The sequence below is a fragment of the Eleginops maclovinus genome, chromosome 13, assembly GCF_036324505.1.
Source record: "Eleginops maclovinus isolate JMC-PN-2008 ecotype Puerto Natales chromosome 13, JC_Emac_rtc_rv5, whole genome shotgun sequence".
Lineage (NCBI taxonomy): Eukaryota > Metazoa > Chordata > Actinopteri > Perciformes > Eleginopidae > Eleginops > Eleginops maclovinus.
The window spans coordinates 15,210,634-15,232,269 of NC_086361.1; the positions used below are offsets into that span (position 1 = coordinate 15,210,634).

Genomic DNA, 21,636 nt, shown 5'->3' on the forward strand with positions numbered 1-21,636 from the left:
GTGTGTTGTCAATAGTAATGAGTTTAGGTTAGCTGGTCTGGCAGGGACACCGAGAAGCCCTGTTAATATTCCTGGGGTGTCTGTGTGTGTGTGTGTCGCTCCCTTTCTCTCCCATCCCACACACACACTCAGTCCTGCCTCCACACTGGCTGCAACAATATGATGTCACCTCTCGTCTGATTGGCTGTGAGGCTACAGAGGGAAGGAGGAGAGATGCTGCGAGAGAGGAAGGGAGGGATAGAAGATAGACGGAGAGAGAGAGAGAGGGAAAGAAAATGCCGGCACTTGTATCTGTTGGGGAGTATACAGACACCGGTGTGAGGAGTGTGTGTGTGCAGCTATATCCCGGCTTTGAAATGTGTGTAAGGTGTGTGTATGCGTCTTTGGGTTCCGCTTAGAGAAGAGGGGGCACCGCGATACCACGCCCTCCGAGGAGCATGAGGAGACTTATCTGCCAGAAGATCTGTGACTGTGAGTGTGTCGATGTAGACGTCTTTTTTCAAACACTTACTGAGTATGGCGCGATAGGCTGTGCAATCCCTATGGACATGTCGCTTGTATACACACACACGCAGGCCTGTCAATTGATTTTGAACATGGACTGTGTGTGTAGGTAAGTTGGATGTATGAGTCAAGGTGTAGGGTGGTGGCTATGGCGCATTACATGAATGGCTGGCTGTCAGAGCGACTGGAGCGCAACTGCATTCTTATGCCAACAGTTTAATCTGCACAGTCCACTCTTGTGTGTTTGTGTGTGTTGCTCACATATTGTCTTCCTTGAGTGTTTGGCTGTTGGATGCACATTCAAAATACTGCACTGTTGTTGCTAGGGCTTCTCAAGTTGTATTACTAGCTTAGTTTCTGCTAGCATGCAGATTGAGGGTTCGGGCTGCAGAGAGTTCTGCCAGTCACTGGTTGCTTGCGTGGACATCTTGAGCATTGGCTGTGTTTTTGGCCTTTGGATGTGTGTGGGTTTGCTTTTTTCTCGAACCATCGGTGTAATTAGAATTGATTTTGAGATGCCTGACAAAGCTCTCTTTAGATAACAACTCTAAAAATAAAGATGATAAGCAGATCCTTTCCTTATCATCTTTGCTTTTCTTTTGGCATTCAGTGTTTCTAGAGACTGTAAACTTTTGTGCATGATTCATTTAAATCAACAAATTACACACATATGAACTACATAGTAGATATCTAACGTAGAAATTGACCAGGACGACCGTCAGTTGTGTGTAAGTATTTGCAGACTTATAATGACAATCATGCAGATTGTGAAAAAATATAATAATTGTTATTCTTTTTGTTCTAGTTCTGATCTGTATTTGAGGATTGCCATATCCTATTAGACCCATAATCATCTTACCCATGTACTCTCTGTACATGACTCAATACCTTTGTTTACTAAGACTTTTCTTTGCCCAAATTGCTGATGGTAACACTCCTCTCTCCTTCCTCTCCTTTCAGATCGTAGTTTTGAAGATGATGACAGTGCGGATGGGAATCGTTCTTCAGCCCAGGCTGCCTTCAAAGTCCCAAAAGTTCCCAAGAAGCCGGAGTCCTCCGCCGCGCGCAGGCCCAGCGCAACTGGTAGCAAGCTTGGTATTTAACTTAATCACACAGTACTTAAAACACACATATTGCAGACACACTGCTGAGATTATCTGCGAGGAACATCCCTATAATGAGACGGTATACCTCATAACAGTAGACTTGTGGCTCTTCTAGGCTAGGGGCGAATCAAAATACCCAGAGGCCATGCTTTACTTTATGTGAATGTAAGCCTTTCCAGTGTTTTTCACATGTCTCTATGTCACTGTTTGATAATTCAGAGCTTTTTGAATGCATAAATACCTGACATGCCATGGCCTGACAAAGACCTCAAGGCCGTAAAGCATCATTCATTTTTATTTTTTCACTTTTAAGTTAATATAATTGAACTGGAAAGATTAACAAAATACCCTTCGCTGATTTTAAATCCCCTCAGACATTTCAGAATAGGTCACATTTCCCAGTCTGCTGTGTGAAGGTTCTCTGGCAGAGATTACTGCTGCTCACATAAAAGGAAAAGGCTATCGGGGATGCTAAACAAAATGAAAAGAACTTGAATAGGAAGATCTTACGTGTGGTCGACTCAGGCCTGCAGAAATATCATTTATTGTTGTATGGGCCTTTTCCGTTGAGCAATCCTTCACTTTCTTCAGTCTTCCTCCATCTCTACATGGCTGGACTTCTGTGTTCGCTTCGTCTTTGCATGTATTGATTTCTCCCATCCTTCTCTACCTCTCCATCGGAAGAAATCCATGTTCCCACGACCATGCACTCAATTCCCTGCTGCATGCTGATGTATCTGTGTCAGCAATCTCACATATACATGCACACATATACTCGGGGGTGCATGGGTTTTACAAGCAGGCATTCTGTCTGCTACCTGACTCTGTTGGTTGGAAACACAAGGCTGTGGTCTTTTGTCACTTAGATCTTTATAGTTTTATTGATCAATGAGCTGCTGTTTAAGTCAAGGGCATGCTGGGTATTTTACACACAGAACTGCTCCAACGCTTTGATCTTGTTAAGTTTAATGTGAGAGAAAAGAAAATACCTGAGTCGACCCTTTTCACGGATATTCAATCTATTGTTTGTAAGTGAAAGAAGCTGTCTGATTTTTATTTATTTTAAGGAATGGATTTGTCTGGCTTTTGCTCGGTTATTTCAGATTAGCTTCCATGATCGTGACAGCGGGAAGTCTGTTCGTCTGCATTTACATTTAGATGACCGTACGCCCACACACTGTGGCAACACCAGCAAAATTCAGAGTACAGATATCTCAATTTTTAAAAGAATGATAAGTCTAGACGTTGAATAAAGTCTGAAGCCATGTCTTACAGAAAGAAAGAATAAGGCCTGACTTTGCTTAAAGGTCAAGATGGTTGTTTTAAATCAGGAGCAGCAAAATACTTGGTTGGTTTCAATTTTAAGTGAATAATTTCACAGCCTACACACTTGCCTTGATTAAATACTTGTTATTCTTCTCAATTCTCACAACAAACCTTCAACATAATTATGATTTTCATTGCAGACATAACAGCTCTCCCTGATAACATGCCATAAATATTTCCACTCCATAAAGCTGGTAATAAAAGTAATTGAAAGTGATGATGAAGGGCTGGTGGGCGAATGTTAGGCCCAGTCTGCTACCATGTCACCCTGTGAGAATAACAGAGCATAGTATCTACAGCTGGCCACGTCTATGTCCCCAGCTCTCTGAGGGCCGGGTACATGTCCAAATTTCATATAACACTTGTTTGTGGAGCAGCCTGATATTAAAGCCAACCCTGGGGAGAAGGAGGAAAGGATATATATTTCTCCTGCCTTTCCTCTGTTTATACCTCCTGCACCGTGTTGACACCTTCCCTTCAGCCTCTTATTTTTCTGCTGTTAATGTATTCTCTCTAATTTTAAACATCTAAAACAGATATTAAGTGCTTTGCAATATAAAGCAAGGTAAAAGCAGAGGACATCGTAAACAGAGAAAGGTGAAAAAGAACCAAATTCAAACCAAAGTGAGACAAAATGAAGGTAAAAAAAGAAGACAAAAGCATAGTAGAGACAAGAAAAAAGGATAAAAAAATACATGCCAATTGCAATAAAGTAAAAAGCAAGTCTATAAGAATGGTTTAAGAAGTGATTTCTCTAAGGTCACTGTTTCTGCAAGCCTTTAGTCGTCTTTAGATTTAAGCCTCAACTTTGGAACGGAGAGAAGCTCCACATGGAGAATCTAAGGCTGTGAACTGGCACATGTTTCTGCTAAGTAGCTTGGGGCCGGACCCAGATGTGCTTTAAAAGTGATCAGCAAAATCCTAAAAAATCTATTCTAAATGGAGCAGAGAGCCCAGCTGCTGCACTCTGAACTAGCTGGAGGAAGGGAATGACTCTGATTTGTGCTGGGAGTCTCTCCTCTGTGAATGTTATATTCAGTCCAGCAGTGGCTCAGTCAGTAGGGGCTTGGACTGGGAATCGTAGGGTCGCTGGTTCAAGTCCCGAACAGACTTGAAAATATGGAAGGTGGACTGCTACTTGGAGAGGTCCCAGTTCACTTCCTAGGCCATGCTGTGGTGCCCTTGAGCAAGGCACCGGACACCTCCAATCCCCCCTCCCCATTGCTCCCCGGGCGCTGCACGATAGCTGCCCACTGCTCCTAGTTCTAGGATGGGTTAAATGCAGAGGACCAATTTCACTGTGTGTGCTCTGCTGTGTGCATGTATGTGACTAATAAAGAGGGTTTCATCCTCCGTTTCTATCTTCTATTCACATCCCAGTGAATTGCTCTCCTCTCAGCTACGCCTTTTTTGTGTTCTTTGTCTCGTCTTCCCCTCTTCTTCTCTCTTCACTGCCTCCTGAGTTAGGAGATGTGAGACTCGTGGTCCACAGAGCTTCCAGCCCCCAGAGAAATATGATTGACGTGCCCATTACTGCCAGGAAGTCCATTAGAAACAAAGGCTGCTCCCACTGAATTGTGTGTGTGTGTGTGCGTGTGCTTGTATCTTTTGTGGGTTTAACCAGAAACACAAGACCAACCAGCACACAAATCCATGACATGTAATCGTATTAAGGCACACACACATATTTATTAATAGACTCCTCTCTGATTTTCTAGCATCCAAGGAAAGTGCCGGCGGAGTCGATGAAGAGGACTTCATCAGATCCTTCACAGATGTCCCTACTGTCCAGGTACACTACAGCCAGGAGCATAAATACAGAGTGTCTCGTAATCTTATGCAATAGCCAAATGAGAAAAGGCCACAATGTCTGAGACTTTTATCTAACTCTCCTTCAAACGTCTCTATGTAGATTTACTCGGCGAGGGATCTTGAAGACAACCTGAATAAGATCCGTGAGATCTGCTCCGATGACAAGCATGAATGGGACCAGAGAGCCGCCGCTGTCAGTATTTGCACCTCTCAATTACCTTTTTGACTGTGCTTTCTTTGGTCATAATGAGTGTTTTAAATGTCTGTTTTTTATCAGATGAAGAAGATCCGCTCACTGTTGGTGGCGGGCGCTACCACCTACGACTGTTTCTACCAGCACCTCCGGTTACTGGATGGAGCCTTCAAACTGTCAGCTAAAGACCTGCGCTCACAAGTGGTCCGAGAGGCCTGCATCACTGTGGCGTGAGTGAGGAGTAGATAGATACTGATCCATCTACTCAAAGGCAATGTCCCAACCAGGAGAGAGTGGAGAGTACAAATATCAGCAATAAACTTGATGTAAAATCACATTAAGAGCTGCATAATTGATTGACAGGGGACATCTTCATAAGAGGGAATACTTTAGGGAACACTGGTTTATTTACATGGATCTTTTTAGAGCAGAGTTTTTTTAAGGATGCATCGCAAACACACACTTAAACAGGCATTTTACTCAAAAGAAACAGGCCAATCAGGAATAGGAGCGGCGTTATAACCCTATTTCTACTTTACAATAGTCATTTACTGCCAAAACGTTCACAGTACTAACCCTATCATCTGACTATTGCATTATAAGGTCAATATGTGTGGGATTCTAGACACTCAACCCTTTACTATGTCACTTTGGATCTTGCTCTGTGTTTCTAACATGTGTCTGTTGTGGATTCTTGCAGCCACCTGTCAACATTGCTGGGGAATAAATTCGACCACGGAGCGGAAGCTATCGTTCCCGTCCTGTTCAACCTCGTCCCCAACTGCGCCAAAGTCATGGCCTCCTCCGGTGTGGCAGCTATCCGCATCATCATACGGGTAAGTTCTGCAACAGAGCTTCTTACAGTCTCAGTTGAACTTCTTCATGGTCAGTCAGTTACATCTTTTCATTCTCTACTTTCTCTCTGCAGCACACCCACGTCCCCAGACTCATCCCCCTGATAACCAGCCACTGCACATCCAAGTCTGTGTCAGTCAGAAGGTGAGATAACATAGATGTTACCACCACATTGATAAATGTGTGCCTTATTGTGCTCTCAACAGGTCTCAACCCACACTATTGGATCATAAAATGATGCTGCTGTAAGCTTAATGTGTTTCGTGATAATGAGAATCATAAACTGTGTCTTCTCCAGGCGCTGTTATGACTTCCTGGAACTTCTGCTGCAGGAATGGCAAACGCACTCCCTGGAGAGGTGAGGATTAATTCTGAAATGGCTCAGAACGAACCCTGCTGACAAAAAAAATGCAAATTCCTACTTTGGAAGATTCACATTAGTGTGATTGGCAATGAAAAACAAATCTGCATGTCTAGTGGTTGACACTCGTTTTCTAACTCGACATCTTTCCTTGCAGGCACACAGCAGTGCTGGTTGAGAGCATCAAGAAGGGACTTCGAGATGCAGACTCAGAGGCCAGAGTGGAGGCTCGCAAGTAAGACTGAAGCAGGCATTTGTGAAAATGACATTATGTGAAACACAAGTAGTGTGAGATACCGCACTGCCCTCCCTTTTCCCTCTAAATCCCTTGATTCCTCCTCCTTTTTCTGTGTCCACCTCCGTCTTTGTTCCTATCTCCTCTGCTGCCTCTCTCAGGGCGTATTGGGGTCTGAGGAACCATTTCCCATCGGAGTGCGACGCTCTCTACAACTCCTTGGAGCCGTCGTACCAGAGGACTCTGCAGTCCTGCCTGAAGAGCTCGGGCAGCGTGGCCTCACTTCCCCAGAGTGACCGCTCCTCGTCCTCCTCTCAGGAGAGCCTCAAGTAAAGACACAGCCATTCTCCTCCACAGTTTAGAAGCTTTAGTACACCTAGACCTCTATATTTACTATTCAACTACTTTTGAGTCTTTTGAATTTTTCAAAATATCCGATCTGTAGACCTACAGACCCGAACTGCACATGGGTCCCTCACTTTGCTTTCTCCTCCCACCTCTCATAAAATCACCTTTTCTGCTGTGTTCATCAGTAAAAGAAAACAAATCTGATGAATCAAAGTGGACTTCCTTTTGTTCTTTAGAAAAAGCCTCTAGAAACTTCATCCACTTTTGTCAAAGCTTTGCAGAGGTGGAACAAAGACATTTTAAGAAGGTTATTCAGAGCATTACAGTCTAATCCCGGTCTTTTGGATTCCTCATTTATTTGCCTCCTCTGCTTTGTATTTCACTGGGAAACTTAATACCAGAGGAAGCTAAAATGTAATCAAAAGTAAAAAGACATGCCCTCGTGCTACACTGCTTTATGTTATGTTCTTGTCAGTGTGGAGGAATATAGTTTGAACTCTGTGGCTGAGCCTCAGAGAATAAGCTTTCAGTGCTGGTTACACAATGTTTGAATCAAAAATGTATGTAACGCCGTGAGCATATTCAAGGTGATATATTCTACTCTCAATTTGTATTTTTCTCAAATACTATAAGATGTTATGTTAGTGGAAAAATAATTTTTAATAAACCTTGTTTATTGATTAGAAGCATTAACTGTGTATGGAACAAATGTAAAAATATTCGTCCAGGGCGACACCTGACCTCCGTTTGGATTTCCATAAATATTGTTCAAACTACTGACTTAAAAATAGATGTGTTTATGTCAAAACACAATCATATTTTCCGGTTTAAATAGGGCACACTAATTGGATCACCAATGTTCCTGTTGCACTCTTTCTGCCCTCTGATTGATTCTTTGGATCATTGATTTAAAGACAAAAAAGCACCAGTGCAGTGAGTGCTTACATAAAAGGAAAAGTCAGGATAACATGATAAAGCCCTAAAGCCTGTTTCCACTTTGGTCCCTCTGGAATATTACACTTCCCTGTAAATCTGTTCAGATTCGTGGTGAATGGACTGAACCTCTTTTGGGGTCAAAGCTGTGAAATACCACGTCTTCATCGAAAGATATTGGAGCTTTTATTTTAGTCATTTTGAAAAAGAGGAAAATGCCAACCACTAAGGAAGACTTGTGATTGTTTGTGTTTGTTTGCTGTTGTGGACTGACCTACTTTTCTCTCTTCCCCCTGCAGTCGGCCTCTGACTTCTAAATGGTCAGCAGCTCCGGGGCGAGGTGAGTCAAACACACTAACACACACACAGCCGGCGGCGGCTACACCTCTCTCAAACACATGACCTCATGCTCACTCGCTCCTGTGAAAACACACACACACACACACACACACACACACACACACACACACACACACACAGCGACGAACATGAGCTCCTACAGAGCCATTTCCCATCATTCCTCATTTACATCCGCCTGTGTCCGTACAGCCACATCCTGTTACGTTGTTTTTCAGTTACGATACACATGTGCGCACACACACGTGCGTTTATGTGTCTGGCTGTTTGTGTACTTCTGTATGGTTTCAGTATTTTGGTATTGTGGTGCCTGCATGTGTTTGTATATGTCCCCTCATCACCTCCCATCCCTTCTCCAACACGCTCCTCCTCCTCGTCCTCCTCCTCCTCGTCCTCCTCATCACCTCCCACCAGCCCCTACGGTTTCAAAGGCTCGGCAGTCGGCGGCCTCCCTGCAGCGTTCCCGTAGCGACGTGGATGTAAATGCAGCAGCAGTCGCTAAGCACCGGCAGGTCGGACAGACCAGGGGCACAGGGCGTCTGACCCCTGGCTCCTACTCCTCTCTGGGTAAGGGCACCGTCAGGCCAGTTATATGACTAACCAGACAGACATCAGTTAGCAGGACGTCAGGCAGTCATGGAGACCCCTGAGGAGTCAGATCAGATCAGAATAATGCTGCTAAAGTTTCTGACAGGCTGAAGCGAAGAGTAAACTCATCCTCTATGAAGGCTCGCCATAATACGGACCTGCACACTCACACACCTCAGTGCTCGGACTGGCCGCTCCACTCTCCTGCCTCCTCTTTGCCTGTCCTGTATGTGTGCTATGTATAAATATTTTCTGTGAGCTTGTTCTGTATATCACTGGTTCCCAACCTGGGGGTTCCCAAACCCCACTAGGATTCTCCAAAGCTTAACCAGGGGTCGCAAGGCCTCAAAAGGGTTTAATATGACCTTTATTTTAAACCATTTGGCTTTTATCTTAGGTTTTCATTCCTTTCTGTGAAAGAAAAAGGGTTTTCTCGGTTTTTATCTTGAAATAAAGGCAGATTAAAACGCATGATTACAGGATAAGATCACATTAAAGACTTAAACATAAGCTGCTATATTCACAGAGACTTCCCACTGTGATGATAAACTAAAGAGCTACTAGAACTTTAGCCGAGCCTCAGGTAGAATAAAACACAGATTTTTGTCCAAAAAAAGCCTTTTAAGTATGTAGGTTAAAAAGAAAGAATACATAATAGAGACCGACTTGTATCTGTGAGGAGTAAACTGATGCAATATCTACAGGAATACTCCACTTCTCAGGCAGTGTTGTGGTCACAGATTGGGTTGTAAGGTTATCAATTGAGCTTTACTAGTTTTGTCAAACCCCAAATATAAAATAAAATATCCATAAAATGTCACTTAGTCAGGATTCTTCAGTTCAATCGATGCTAAGGGTCACTTACTAACAGGTTGGGAACCACTGCTGTAGATCGCCCTCTGTGTTGTTCCTCCCCCGTCTCGATGTGACCTCTGCATGGTTCTCCGTTAAACAGATGTTCTGTAACTAAAACAGACTCCTCTCTTCTCTCCCCTCTCTTGTCCCTCGTTTTTGTCCGTCATTATGTATTCTCATTTTTTTGTGTTTGACATTTACTGTTCGATTTTCATTTGACTTTCCTTGTTCTCCTTTTTCCTTTCGTGTCTTACTTTAAACAACCGGTTTGTGTCCATCCTTTATGTTTTGTGTCCCTGGTTTCTTTCACCCTTTCTCTCTTTGCCACTAAAGATGATGCCTCTGATAAAACGGATGGTAAGATCATCTCACTCTGCTTCACCAGCGACAATTTACTCATCTTTTTATTCTTTCCCTTTATTTCCCTTCCCTCACTTCATTCCAGTCCACCACTTCATATCAGCTCCTTTTGTTGCAGTGTGTGGCCACAGCGCCCCCTGCTGTCAGACATCAACACCCATCCTACTCATAACACCATGATTTCAATGAATTACTCATCTAAGATCATGTTCTGCTTTGCTACAGTTTAATCTTATTTTAACAAAGGCTAATCCAACACCTGCATTAAACTCACAGTTATTGAGGCTTTACGTAGGATACGTAGGGAGGTTTAGTAGTGCAATAATACACAAATCAATACTAGATTTAACTTTATTGTCAGTTTGCAGAGTACAGGGACTAAGATAATAAAATGCAGTTGTGTTTAGTACATTTTAGAGGTGATATTTATAATAAACAGTACTTTGTTTGGATAGAATAAACAGAAAGTGGGCTACATGAATAAGCTAGACAGTTTGAACAGTACTAACCTGTGGGGGTGAAATGTAATATTTACGCCCTGCTCCTTCTTTGTCTGTCTGTAGGAACGAGGTCAGACAATGGTAAGATTGTGGTTAGGTGGATGTGTGTGTGGGCAGTAGTTGCTAATGTAGTTGTTGCCTGTAAAATAATCAATATATATAAAAAATGTGTACTCTGGTGATCGTAATCTGAACATAAGCAAAGACAGATCTAATGTTAGTAGTGCTTATAAACAAGTATTCAACCCTTCTGCATCACCAGTGCTAGGGATATTGTTTTTTATTTCTCACATTAAATGTGTTGATCTTTTTGGCTGTTTTATTGCATATTTGATACATTTTGCCATTTTAAATTTCCCAGACTGTAACCAAAAGTATACTCAAAATAATTAGAATTTTTATTTGTACTAATTTATTAAGAAAATAATCTGCCTTTTCTAATGGTTTAAACTCTGAACATATTCTAATGTTTGTCATTTGGATCATCTGGACAAAATATTTGAATCAGTCAAAGTTGAAAATAATATTTAAGCATCATTTTATGGCATTTTTGAGACTTTTTAGTCCTCTCAAGACATCAGAGCAACTTTTGAAAGGGATGCACAAGGGTAAGTAGAAGAATGGCTGAGACGCAGATGATGCACTGCAGGGGCTAAAGTGGCTGTGGAAGTTGTCAGATTTGAAGTACGTACTTGTTTCCAATTGTTCCTAATCCACTGAAGCATCCCTGCGTGTATCTGTGAGACTGAATCTGTTTAGCTGAGGACCTGACGTTAGTAAAGCATCCTCTGGCATTAGTGGCTTTTCGTCAGCTGTAGTGCTTCCTAGGTTCTGGTCTTCATGCAGCTGCAATCTAGATGTGACTAGATGTGGAGGGAAAGCAGCACGGTGTATTTGGGTTTTAAGTATTTTCCCCTCCGCACAGGCCGTGTACGTACCAAGCAGCCGCTGTCCACCGCAAGCAGCATGTCCAGCCAGGTGGACTCCCGAGGACGCAGCCGCACCAAGATGGTCTCCCAGTCACAACGTATGTACCCCTCCCACACACACACCCCATGACTTAAACCCAGCTGTGAGTGAAAGGTTCTGGGTGTCAAGTGCACTAACCACGTCAAATAAACACACACACACACACACACACACACACAACACAACATAGTTGTGTGTGTGTGAGCTTCTCCGAGTGTGTGTTTCTCAGATGTGGAGTTTCATTACCTGTTGCCTTCGCGGTGACGATAAGCTCTGTGTAAATGTTTTTGTGCCTTCAGGTTCCGAAGAATCCGATTGCACACCAGGTATTCTGTTTGTGTGTCAGAGTTAGTGTGTGTGTGTGTCTCTGTGCACCACAGTGGGAATGGTGGCCCCACCCACTATCGCTCTCATTTTGATCAAGGTGTTTTGTGTACAGAGAAGCGTGTGTGTTTTTTAATGTGCGTTCTCCTGTGCATGCTGTGTCTCATCACTGAGGATGATGTGGTGGACAGTTTCTTACTGCTGCTCTAGCCTGGCTTTGGCTGTCATTTAGGTTATGAGGAATATCTCAACAGACGTGAAGGAACACAAGCCACTGATCATGCTACTGTTGCTACACATAAACGGGGTCCTGAAGTGTGAAAAGGCTTTTTTTTAACGTAATTTGTTCATGGTTCGGACTGAATAACAGCCCTTAAAAAAGCTAATCTGTTTAATTTACATAATCACTTGTATAAACCAAGATTATTTACATTTTTGAATTGATCCCCCGTGTCAGGAGTTGGACCTTCTGCTCTCAATGCGCGCAACTTATGGTGTGGTGCGTGCATGCACATTGAAGGCAGCTTGATGGCTAATGTACCAGCTCTTCAGCTACCAGGATTTGTTATAGCATAAGCAACGTGCCAGGCTGTCGTCTTAATAGCAGCTGAGCAACAACATTTCAAAGAAAATGTCTTCGGAGAGGAGCCCAGGGAGGAATGCACGACGACTTCATTTACAAAATGAAAATATTCAGTGATGTGGTTATTTTTGAAAATTTGTTAACTTGTTTTTTCGGACGCATTCATAACAATCTAGATGTGATGATAAAGTCTTTGGAAATTTTTGGGTTTAGGAATTTGAAATTGCTTGACATTTGTTCTTAAAAAGCAGTCTGAACCCTGCCTAAAGCTAATGTTTGTTCCTGCGTTCCAAGAATACTTGCTTATTATTTTTTTGAAAACCAGCTTTAGTGTTTGATTGATTGGCCCACTGCAACAATCAGATCTGGAATGTGAGAGACCACATGTAAAATCTCAGACTTGCAGGAGAAATGGCAGCCGAACAGAGGCTAAGAAACATTTCTGTGTGTGAGTGTGTGTGTGTGTGTGGGGATTTTTGAGCATATTTACTTTGAGGCCTTTTCTTTTCCTCATTGTGAACAGCCTCTGCTACATTACCAGCTGTCCCAACATGCACTGCTTTTCCCAGCCTATCATCTGCAGCTGGTTCGGTGTGTGTGTGTTTGTTTTAGCAGCACATCTTCAATGTTTACCTTTTTATTAAATGGATTTATTTAATCAAAGTGCTTCAGCTCCGCCTCCATCCCTGATATGGAACACCAGGATGCGCTCCCATCGTACTCTGTGTTCTATCTCCCATGCCGCTTATTTTGCGCTAACTCCCATAATTCATCTGGTTTAATCTGCTGTTCCTTCCCCCCCCTCGCCTCTGCTTCCCCCCCTCCTCCCAACCAATGGGCTTAATGGCTCAGGATCTCAGTCTGCTACCCCTGTCGGTGGTAAGATTACAACGCTACTTCTTCTCCGCTCTCTTTATCTTTACTGCCATTCCTCTGTTTCCCTGACTTCCTCCTCCTTCACATGCTCCCAGAAAGGTCACTTAAAGCTTCTCCCACCCTGGCATGCTGGGATTTGTAGTCACAGACTGTTAACTTGGCTGTTCTTTGATCATGCTGAACACACTGCTTTGGGACCCTTGTGTTTCTGCACTCTAATGCGTGCCTGGATTGAATTTATATTTGTTATCCCTGTATAAATGACCAACCTTTCCCTACTGGAAATTCAGCAAAATAAGTGTTTTTAGGTGCCAATTTGTTTGGTGTAATTAAAACGTAAACAGTGCTGAAAATATTTACATACTGTTATGCTAACGGGCATTTATAGAATCCCCATTTACTTTGTATATCTTTAAATATAAAGAGACGATAGAATTGTGTGAGTCGACTAGAAAATATAACAATAAGACAATAATAACAAAATAGAATCATCTCTATGAATCATTGTCCCTGTGATGTAGATGTGTGTTTAGATCTGTGTCACTATGTACTAGAACAAAGAAACAGACTTTTCATTGGTTGAGTTTGTGTGTGTGTGTGTGTGTGTCAATGTGAGAGTGAAAGAGTGAGTCCGTCTCATTTCTAGTCCTGTTGAAATTAGTAAAGGGTCGAGCCCGAACGTCTGTCTACACACCTCATATTCACCATTCAAGAGAAGTTTGTCCTTTGTTTGTCTTAAGGTTGAAAGTCATGTCATTCATTGTAGAATGAGACAAACAGTGGGCCTTCCATTTGGAAACAGGATGTTATTGGGAGGAGAAATTTAGACCGGTTATTAAAATGTATGTAATAGTTCTGGTAAAAAGACAGAATAGCTGTCTGATAACATCCTACTGTTATTAAAAATGTAACTTTAATCCTCTTTCCAATGACATCAAACACTGTTAAGTTTGCCATTAAGTTAAGTTATCCATATGAGTAGTGTATGTTTCAACACTAAAGGGTTTGGAAAGTGAAAAACAGTAGCTTCTGTCTTTCAGTTGTTTGTCTACAAATCCAAGTACCCTTTTAGAAATAGGATCCTCACTTTAAAGGAGGATTGGGTACGTTTCTTTGCAGCTTCAACTTGTTGCACGGGTAAGGCTCTTATTTGACTTTTTGCCTGTCTTTGTGTTTTGTCCTCCTCTCTCTCTGCATCACTCTGAAGCTGGCAGTCGGAGTGGCTCCCCGGGTCGTGTGCTGACGACCACAGCCCTTAGCACCTTGAGCTCCGGGGCCCAGAGGGTGCTGGCCGGCTCCAACACGGACAAAAACAGGCGAAGCCGCATACCCCGCAGCCAGGGCTGCTCCAGAGACTCCTCCCCCACACGCCTGTCTGTTGGTAAGGACACGATAGCTGTTATTAACAGTACAAATGTTTTATGATGGTTTGTCTTTAAGATACTCAGTGTTACTCTACGAGAAGCACATACCGTTGTCCTTGGATCTCAACTTTTTCCCCTCCCGGTCTCTTTCCTCTTTTCTTCCCGCCCCTGGTGCTTCTGTCCTCTAGCTCCTTCCAGCATTAGCTCCATCTACAATGGAGCGACCAGAGGAGGTAAGGCTCCGACCTCGACCAGACCATCCTACCATCCATCTCTTAACCTCCATCTCCATCAGGGCTGTACCAAATCTATTTATAGCTTTCATTGAGCTTTTTGAATTTAGCTACAGATTATTTTATAACCAGAAGACAATCCAAATCGAAATAATCTATGTAAAAATCAATTGGAGAAAAAATCTAAATGGTCATAGCTCTCTTTTCGTCACAACGGTGCGGTAAAGCGACTGCAGTACCGCTCCCGCTGCTCCGATTCTCCGGCCCATCTCACGTTCCATTGTTCCCTCACTCGAGAACAAGACCCCGAGATACTTGAACTCCTTCACTTGGGGTAAGGCTTCATTCCCTACCTGGAGTGGACAGTCAATCGGTTTCCTGCTGAGAACCATGGCCTCAGATTTGGAGGTGCTGATCCTCATCCCAGCCGCTTCACACTCGGCCGCGAACCGATCCAGTGAGTGCTGAAGGTCACAGACCGATGAAGCCATTAGGACCACATCATCTGCAAAAAGCAGTGGTGCAATCCGTAGCCCACCGAACGGCAGACCCCCTCCCCCACGACTACGCCTCGAAATCCTGTCCATGAATATCACAAACAGGATTGGTGACAAAGCGCAGCCCTGGCGGAGGCCAACCCTCACCGGAAATCGGTCCGACGTGCTGCCGAGGACCCGGACACAGCTCTCTCTTTGAGAGTACAGAGATTGGATGGCCCTGAGTAGAGACCCCCTCACCCCATACTCCCGCAGCACCTCCCACAGTATCTCCCTGGGAACCCGGTCATACGCCTTCTGCAAATCCACAAAGCACATGTAGACCAGATGAGCGTACTCCCAGGCCCCCTCCAGGATCCTTGCGAGAGTTAAGAGCTGGTCCGTCGTTCCACGACCAGGACGAAAACCGCATTGTTCCTCTTCAATCTGAGGTTCGACAATCGGCCGGACCCTCCTTTCCAGCACCTTAGAGTAAACTTTCCCGGGGAGGCTGAGTAATGTGATGCCTCTTTAGTTGGCACACACCCTCTGATCCCCCCTTTTTAAAAAGGGGAACCACCACCCCGGTCTGCCACTCCTTCGGTACTGTTTCCGACTTCCACGCAATGTTGATGAGACGTGTCAACCATGACAGTCCCTCAACACCCAGAGCCTTCAGCATTTCTGGGCGGATCTCATCCACCCTCGGGCTTTGCCACTGTGGAGCTGTTTAACTACCTCAGTGACTTCCCCCCGTGAGATTGGAGTTGATCCCCCTTCATACTCCAGCTCCGCCTCTAACATAGAGGGCGGAGTTGTCGGATTCAGGAGTTCCTCAAAGTGTTCCTTCCACCGCCCTAACACATTATTAGTTGAGGTCTACAGCGTCCCATCCTTACTGTACACAGCTTGGATGGTTCCCTGCTTCCCCCTCCTGAGGTGTCGGACGGTTTTCCAGAACAACTTTGGTGCCGACCGAAAGTCCTTCTCCATGGCTTCTCCGAACTTCTCCCACACCTGCTACTTTGCCTCAGCCACTGCTGCTCCTTCTTCAGTCGGACGGCTTCCCTGACCATCGGTGTCCACCAGGAGGTTCGAGGGTTACCGCCCCTTGAGGCACCTAAAACCTTGAGACCACAGCTCCCCGCAGCAGCTTCGGCAATAGAGGCTTTGAACACCGCCCACTCTGGTTCAATGTCCCCAGCCTCCACAGGGATGCCTGAAAAGCTCCGCCGGAGGTGTGAGTTGAAGGCCTCCTGGACTTGGGACTCCTCCAGACGTTCCCAGTTCACCCGCACTACACGTTTGGGCTTACCAGGTCTGTCCAGAGGCTTCCCCCGCCACTCGACCCAACTCACCACCAGATGGTGATCAGTTGACAACTCCGCCCCTCTCTTCACCCGAGTGTCCAAAACATGCGGCCTCAGGTCCGATGATACGATAACAAAATCGATCATAAACCTTCTACCTAGGGTGCTCTGGTACCACCTACACTTATGAGCATCCTTATGTTCGAACATGGTGTTTGTTATGGCCAATCCATGACTAGCACAGAAGTCCAGTAACAAACCACCACTCCGGTTGAGATCAGGGGGGCCGTTCCTCCCAATCATGCCCTCCAAGTGTCTCCATCATTGCCCACGTGTGCGTTGGAAGTCTCCCAGCAAGACTAAGGAGTCCCCTTCAGGAGCCCCATACAGGACTTCTTTCAGGGTCTCCAAGAAGGATCGAATACTCTGAACTGCTGTTGGGTGCATAAGCACACACAACAGTCAGAGTTTTCCCCCCCATGACCCGCAGGCGTAGGGAGGCGACCCTCTCGTCCACTGGGGTAAACTCCAACAAAGCGGCACTCAACCGGTGGCTTGTGAGTATCCCCACACCCGCTCAGCGCCTCACACCTTGGGCAACTCTGGAGAAGAATAGAGTCCAACCCCTATCCAGAAGTAAGGTTCCAGAGCCGACGCTGTGCGTAGAGGTGAGCCCCACCAGATCCAACTGGTAACGCTCCACCTCCGCACAAGCACAAGCTCCGGCTCCTTCCCCCCCAGAGAGGTGACATTCCACGTCCCCAAAGCCAGCTTCTGTCGCCTGAGTCTGGTCCGTCGAGACCCTCTGCTTTCACTGCCACCCTTCTGGCAGCGCACCCGACCCCATCGTTGTTTCCCGTAGGTGGTGGGCCGGACGATGGTGGACGGAGAAGCGGAGGTGTTGCCCACGTTGCTTTTTCGGGCTGTGCCCGGCCGGGCTCCATGGCAAGCCCGGCCACCAGACGCTCGCTGACGAGTCCTCCTTCTGGGCCTGGCTCCAGAAGGGGACCCCGGGCTTCCTCCGGGCCGGGTATCTTCGCTTTCAAGTTTGTTTGTCATGAGGTCTTTTTGAACCAATCTTAGTCTGGCCCCTTACCTGACACCAATTTGCCCTACCAGGAACACAAGGTTCCAGACAACACAGCCCCCAGGTTCATCGGGGCACACAAACCTCTCCACCACGATAAGGTGCTGGTTCTCGGAAAGGCAGTAATAACATGCTTAAACTTAATAAATAAATATGCAAAAAGTAAATCCGTGCAGGATTTGAAGCTTTGAATCTCTTTGGTACAGCCCTAGTATATCATTTCATCATGATCTTAAAATCATCCATCAGTATACATCTCAAAATTTCTCCCGCCTTCCTAGTCTCTAACCTGTCTCTGAATAATGGCTGTGGTGTTATTGTGATGGGTGCCCTTGATAAGCGGATGTCCAGCATCATCAACGCCTCCTCCCCTCTTTACTAACCTGTTGTCATTGGCTGGAGAACAAACCCTCTCGCAGGCTCAGCGCAGCTTGATCAGGGCTTGAGGCTGTGATTAACCCTGATTGGCTGCTGCGGCCTACGAACAGAGCAATGAACGGAGAAGTTGATTGAGATGCTACTGAATGAAAGCGCGCGTCCTCCCCTCGCCCATCCCTCGATCGCTTAATTCATTCATCCAAGAATCACTTCCTTTCTATTGTGTGTGTTTGTGTGTGAGATGGGTGATTGCATGTGATTTATCACACAGCAGTCATGTGCTGCTATGGGTGATTCTTATCTAGAGCTGAACAAATTAATCAAGAATCTATTCTACAGTGCTGACAAATCAATTAAGTCCCAATATTTTCTGGTTCTAGGTTCTGAAATTCTATGATTATTTAATCAGTAACTTGTAAACTACAATTGAGAACCCAGTTATAATAAACGACTGTTAGTCCAAAAGATTTAAGCTAGAGTGCTTGCAGTATTTGCAGATATTTTATAATCAAATTGAGATGACTATAGTCAATCCACTGAAATGTAATCTGCCGCTATTGTGAAAAATTAAACTTGTCAATCCTAAGTGCTCCCTTTGAGTCAGCTCCTCGTATTCTCTCTCGTATCCGTCAGTTTGTCACGTTTGCCTGTTCCGTCTTTTATACGTCTTTATCTATGTATCATCATCTCCGTCTTATATCACCGCTCATGTTTGTCTTTCTTCTTTGTCCTTTGGTTGTCTTACTACTGCTTTTCTTCCCTTTGCTGCTCTTCCTTCCCCTGTTCACCCCTCACCTTTCCCTCTGCTGCGTCACGTCGTTGTTACCCGGGTGGCGTTAGCTCGAGGCAGTCGTATCCCTCGGCCCAGTATGAGTCAGGGCTGCAGCAGAGAGGCCAGCAGGGAGAGCAGCCGGGACACCAGCCCCGTCCGCTCCTTCACCCCCCTCGGTGAGTAGCAGCCGCAGACAGATACCCAGGAGGGATTGATAGTAAAAATCAAGGATGGTTAGGAAGAAGGAAAGAAAGCTTTCTTTAAGTAAGCTCAAAATGAAGCAACTTCTATATTAATTGTGTCTGATTCGACCCAAACTTCAACAAAATAAATATTTTGAGGGTGATTAACAAAGAAAGAGCGAAATCACTTGCATGTTTTTCAGCCTTTCTTTCTACTCACACCCTGTGTTAGGGTTCTGTGTGTCTTTGTCTTTTGTGTGCGTGCGTGTGCGTGTGTTAAACTATGTATGTGTGTTTTAATCTTGGTTGCAGCAACGCGGAGCTACTCTCGCTCAACTGGAGCTCTCCAGGCACCTGACCTTTTTGGTGCTGCAGGTGAAGGCTGAGTACATCTACTTCTCCGTACCTCACCCACCCACGTCGCCTTGATTTGTGTCCGCTCACCCATTTTTCTTTTTGTTCTCCTTAGTGCCAAGCATCTTCTCCTCCATTTTTGTCAGCCTTTTTCTTTCCTTGTCCATCAGCCTCCGTGTTTTTTGTTCCGTTTCTTTTTTTTCTGCTCCAGGACGTCGTACCCTCCAGTGGAAATGCATGTTTCTGCCGGTTTTACCATTGTTTTATTTGTTTATTTAGCCCTGCCTCTTTTCTGAAAGGACACCAACATGTTCTTCCATGTCATCATACTTTCTCCCCCAGCAGCACCTGCAATGTCACCTAACAAGTCATAACATCAACTTACAGGGTTGGCTCATGGGAGACGTAGTGTGCGTGGGGATGAGTAAATGTCAGAGGATGGATGATGGTGCGGAGAATGGTTGATCATCAGAGCCAGACTGCTTAATGAGTGAGAGGAATCTGTATTAGCTCTATAAACTCTAACATTTCTGTCTCTCTGACTCTGTGTAGGATCAGGTTATGGTATCAGTCAGTCCAGTCGCCTCTCTTCTTCAGTCAGCGCCATGAGGGTCCTCAACACAGGCTCAGACGTCGAAGAGGCTCTCGCAGATGCATTGGTATTAAAACGCATCAAAACATGAAATTATTCACAAAATACCTTTTTATATCTTACACATTCCAGTAAGCTGTCACCATGTGCAGCCTCCTGAAGTGTTGCCTGTGTGTGTGTGTTTAACTAACCCCTGGTTCTACCTTTGTTTAACGCTGTCAGCTGTTGGGAGACATGCGGTCTAAGGTCAGCTCCTTCTCCTGCCTCTTACCTGTGTGTTTAGTTGTGTTTGTACTCAATTAAGCTGGTGTGCGAGCGCATGATTTCTGCCTCCGCCTGGTATCACTCCATTTTCTCTTTCAGTTTAATTTCATCTCCTTTGGATTTCTGTCCTCTACCCGCAGAAGAAGCCAGCACGGCGACGGTATGAGAACTACAGCATGTACTCTGACGACGACGCCAACAGCGACGCATCCAGCGCCTGCTCAGAGCGCTCCTACAGCTCCAGGAACGGAGGAGCCATCCCCACCTACATGAGGCAGACCGAAGACGTAGCTGAGGTTAGTAGCAACAGCAGGACCATTAGAGCTCAATTGTTAAGTTGTGCCAGTTCAGTATCAGGATCAATATCATCATTTGCTTTGTGCCTATTTAAGAGTCTTACCAGTCTGTCTGTGGGCCTCTAGGTGTTGAACCGCTGTGCCAGTGCTAACTGGTCGGAGAGGAAGGAGGGGCTCTTGGGCCTCCAGGCGCTGCTGAAGAACCAGCGCACCCTCAGGTCAGACACCGGACAGCAGATGTGTTTTCAAACAATAAATGGATTAATAGTTCAGGAAATATTTGTGAAGTCAATAAAAACCTTTTCTCTTGAGTTATGGAAGATGAGTTTAACAGAACATGGGAAAATGGAAGAGGTTTAAACATAAAGACAAGGACAGCGTATACTTTATTTAAATGAATGTCCATTCAAGTAGGAGTTTAATACGTTAAAAAGAATCCTCCTCCTTTAAGATTTGATGTGTTTGTCTTATTTATGTATAAAGGCATTAAAGACTAGTGAGGAAGAGTTAAATTGATGTGTTTGTTTTCTCTTCTCTGCAGTCGGGTAGAGTTGAAGAGGCTGTGTGAAATCTTCACTAGGATGTTTGCAGACCCTCACAGTAAGGTATGAGTGCAACCAGCAAACACACATCATTCACTCATTTACAATAACATGCCAAATACATTCATCATTCAACCACCTTTATTTGACTTTGGTTCCAAACATTTTGTTTTCCCCCACCATCCTTCACTGTACCGGATTCTGCCAAAAACAAACACAAGGACATGTTGTAAACAGGCACGCTTTAGCACTGGTGAATTCTAAACAAAGTATTCAGGATAAGTTTAAAGATAAAAACAGGTTGAAGAGTGTTCTCAGACGTACACACACATGGATATCACTCTCACACAATCAAAGGCATGCAGAGTGTCTGACGGACTGTTTTCTAACGGCATGCCACGACTGAGTTTGCGTGTGACCTCACTCTCCGCCGTCCTGTGGGATTGCTCTGTCACTGTCCAGCAGCCGAAGCGTCGGCTGCGCTCACTGCCCTCCCTCTTTCCCCCACCTCGCTACAATCTGAAGTGACGACACTGACCGCACACACACTCAGACGCGCAGATTTGTGGGCTGCCGGCTCTCCTCTCTCACTAACCAGCTGCGTTTCGCTCTCTCTAACACTGCCACGTTTCTCCCGGCGGTATTGAGTGCCACACATGTCGTAAGGTGTGTGAGCCCCTCAGCTTCAGCCTCATTTGACG

At 45.0% G+C, this 21,636-nt stretch overlaps 1 protein-coding gene across 37 annotated transcripts in view; it reads left to right on the top strand.

Annotated features, from left to right (window-relative positions):
- Positions 1-21,636, top strand: part of clasp2 (cytoplasmic linker associated protein 2) — a 58,290-nt gene that overhangs the window by 24,749 nt on the left and 11,905 nt on the right. For 3 of the 37 annotated variants that reach the window (XM_063899359.1, XM_063899329.1, XM_063899357.1), the window contains 24 exons: positions 1,465-1,599; positions 4,655-4,728; positions 4,849-4,941; positions 5,026-5,171; positions 5,642-5,777; positions 5,870-5,940; positions 6,095-6,154; positions 6,315-6,392; positions 6,554-6,721; positions 7,973-8,013; positions 8,445-8,597; positions 9,807-9,830; positions 11,259-11,360; positions 11,602-11,628; positions 13,062-13,088; positions 14,293-14,466; positions 14,638-14,682; positions 18,774-18,881; positions 19,200-19,262; positions 19,794-19,900; positions 20,056-20,079; positions 20,238-20,393; positions 20,520-20,611; positions 20,935-20,998. In XM_063899359.1, the coding sequence (XP_063755429.1) occupies positions 1,465-1,599; positions 4,655-4,728; positions 4,849-4,941; positions 5,026-5,171; positions 5,642-5,777; positions 5,870-5,940; positions 6,095-6,154; positions 6,315-6,392; positions 6,554-6,721; positions 7,973-8,013; positions 8,445-8,597; positions 9,807-9,830; positions 11,259-11,360; positions 11,602-11,628; positions 13,062-13,088; positions 14,293-14,466; positions 14,638-14,682; positions 18,774-18,881; positions 19,200-19,262; positions 19,794-19,900; positions 20,056-20,079; positions 20,238-20,393; positions 20,520-20,611; positions 20,935-20,998 (2,168 nt within the window). Of the gene's footprint in view, positions 1-1,464; positions 1,600-4,654; positions 4,729-4,848; positions 4,942-5,025; positions 5,172-5,641; positions 5,778-5,869; positions 5,941-6,094; positions 6,155-6,314; positions 6,393-6,553; positions 6,722-7,972; positions 8,014-8,444; positions 8,598-9,806; positions 9,831-10,396; positions 10,415-11,258; positions 11,361-11,601; positions 11,629-13,061; positions 13,089-14,292; positions 14,467-14,637; positions 14,683-18,773; positions 18,882-19,199; positions 19,263-19,793; positions 19,901-20,055; positions 20,080-20,237; positions 20,394-20,519; positions 20,612-20,934; positions 20,999-21,636 lie in introns of all 37 variants that reach the window. The other 34 variants (XM_063899333.1, XM_063899358.1, XM_063899327.1 and 31 more) reach the window with 33 other exon arrangements.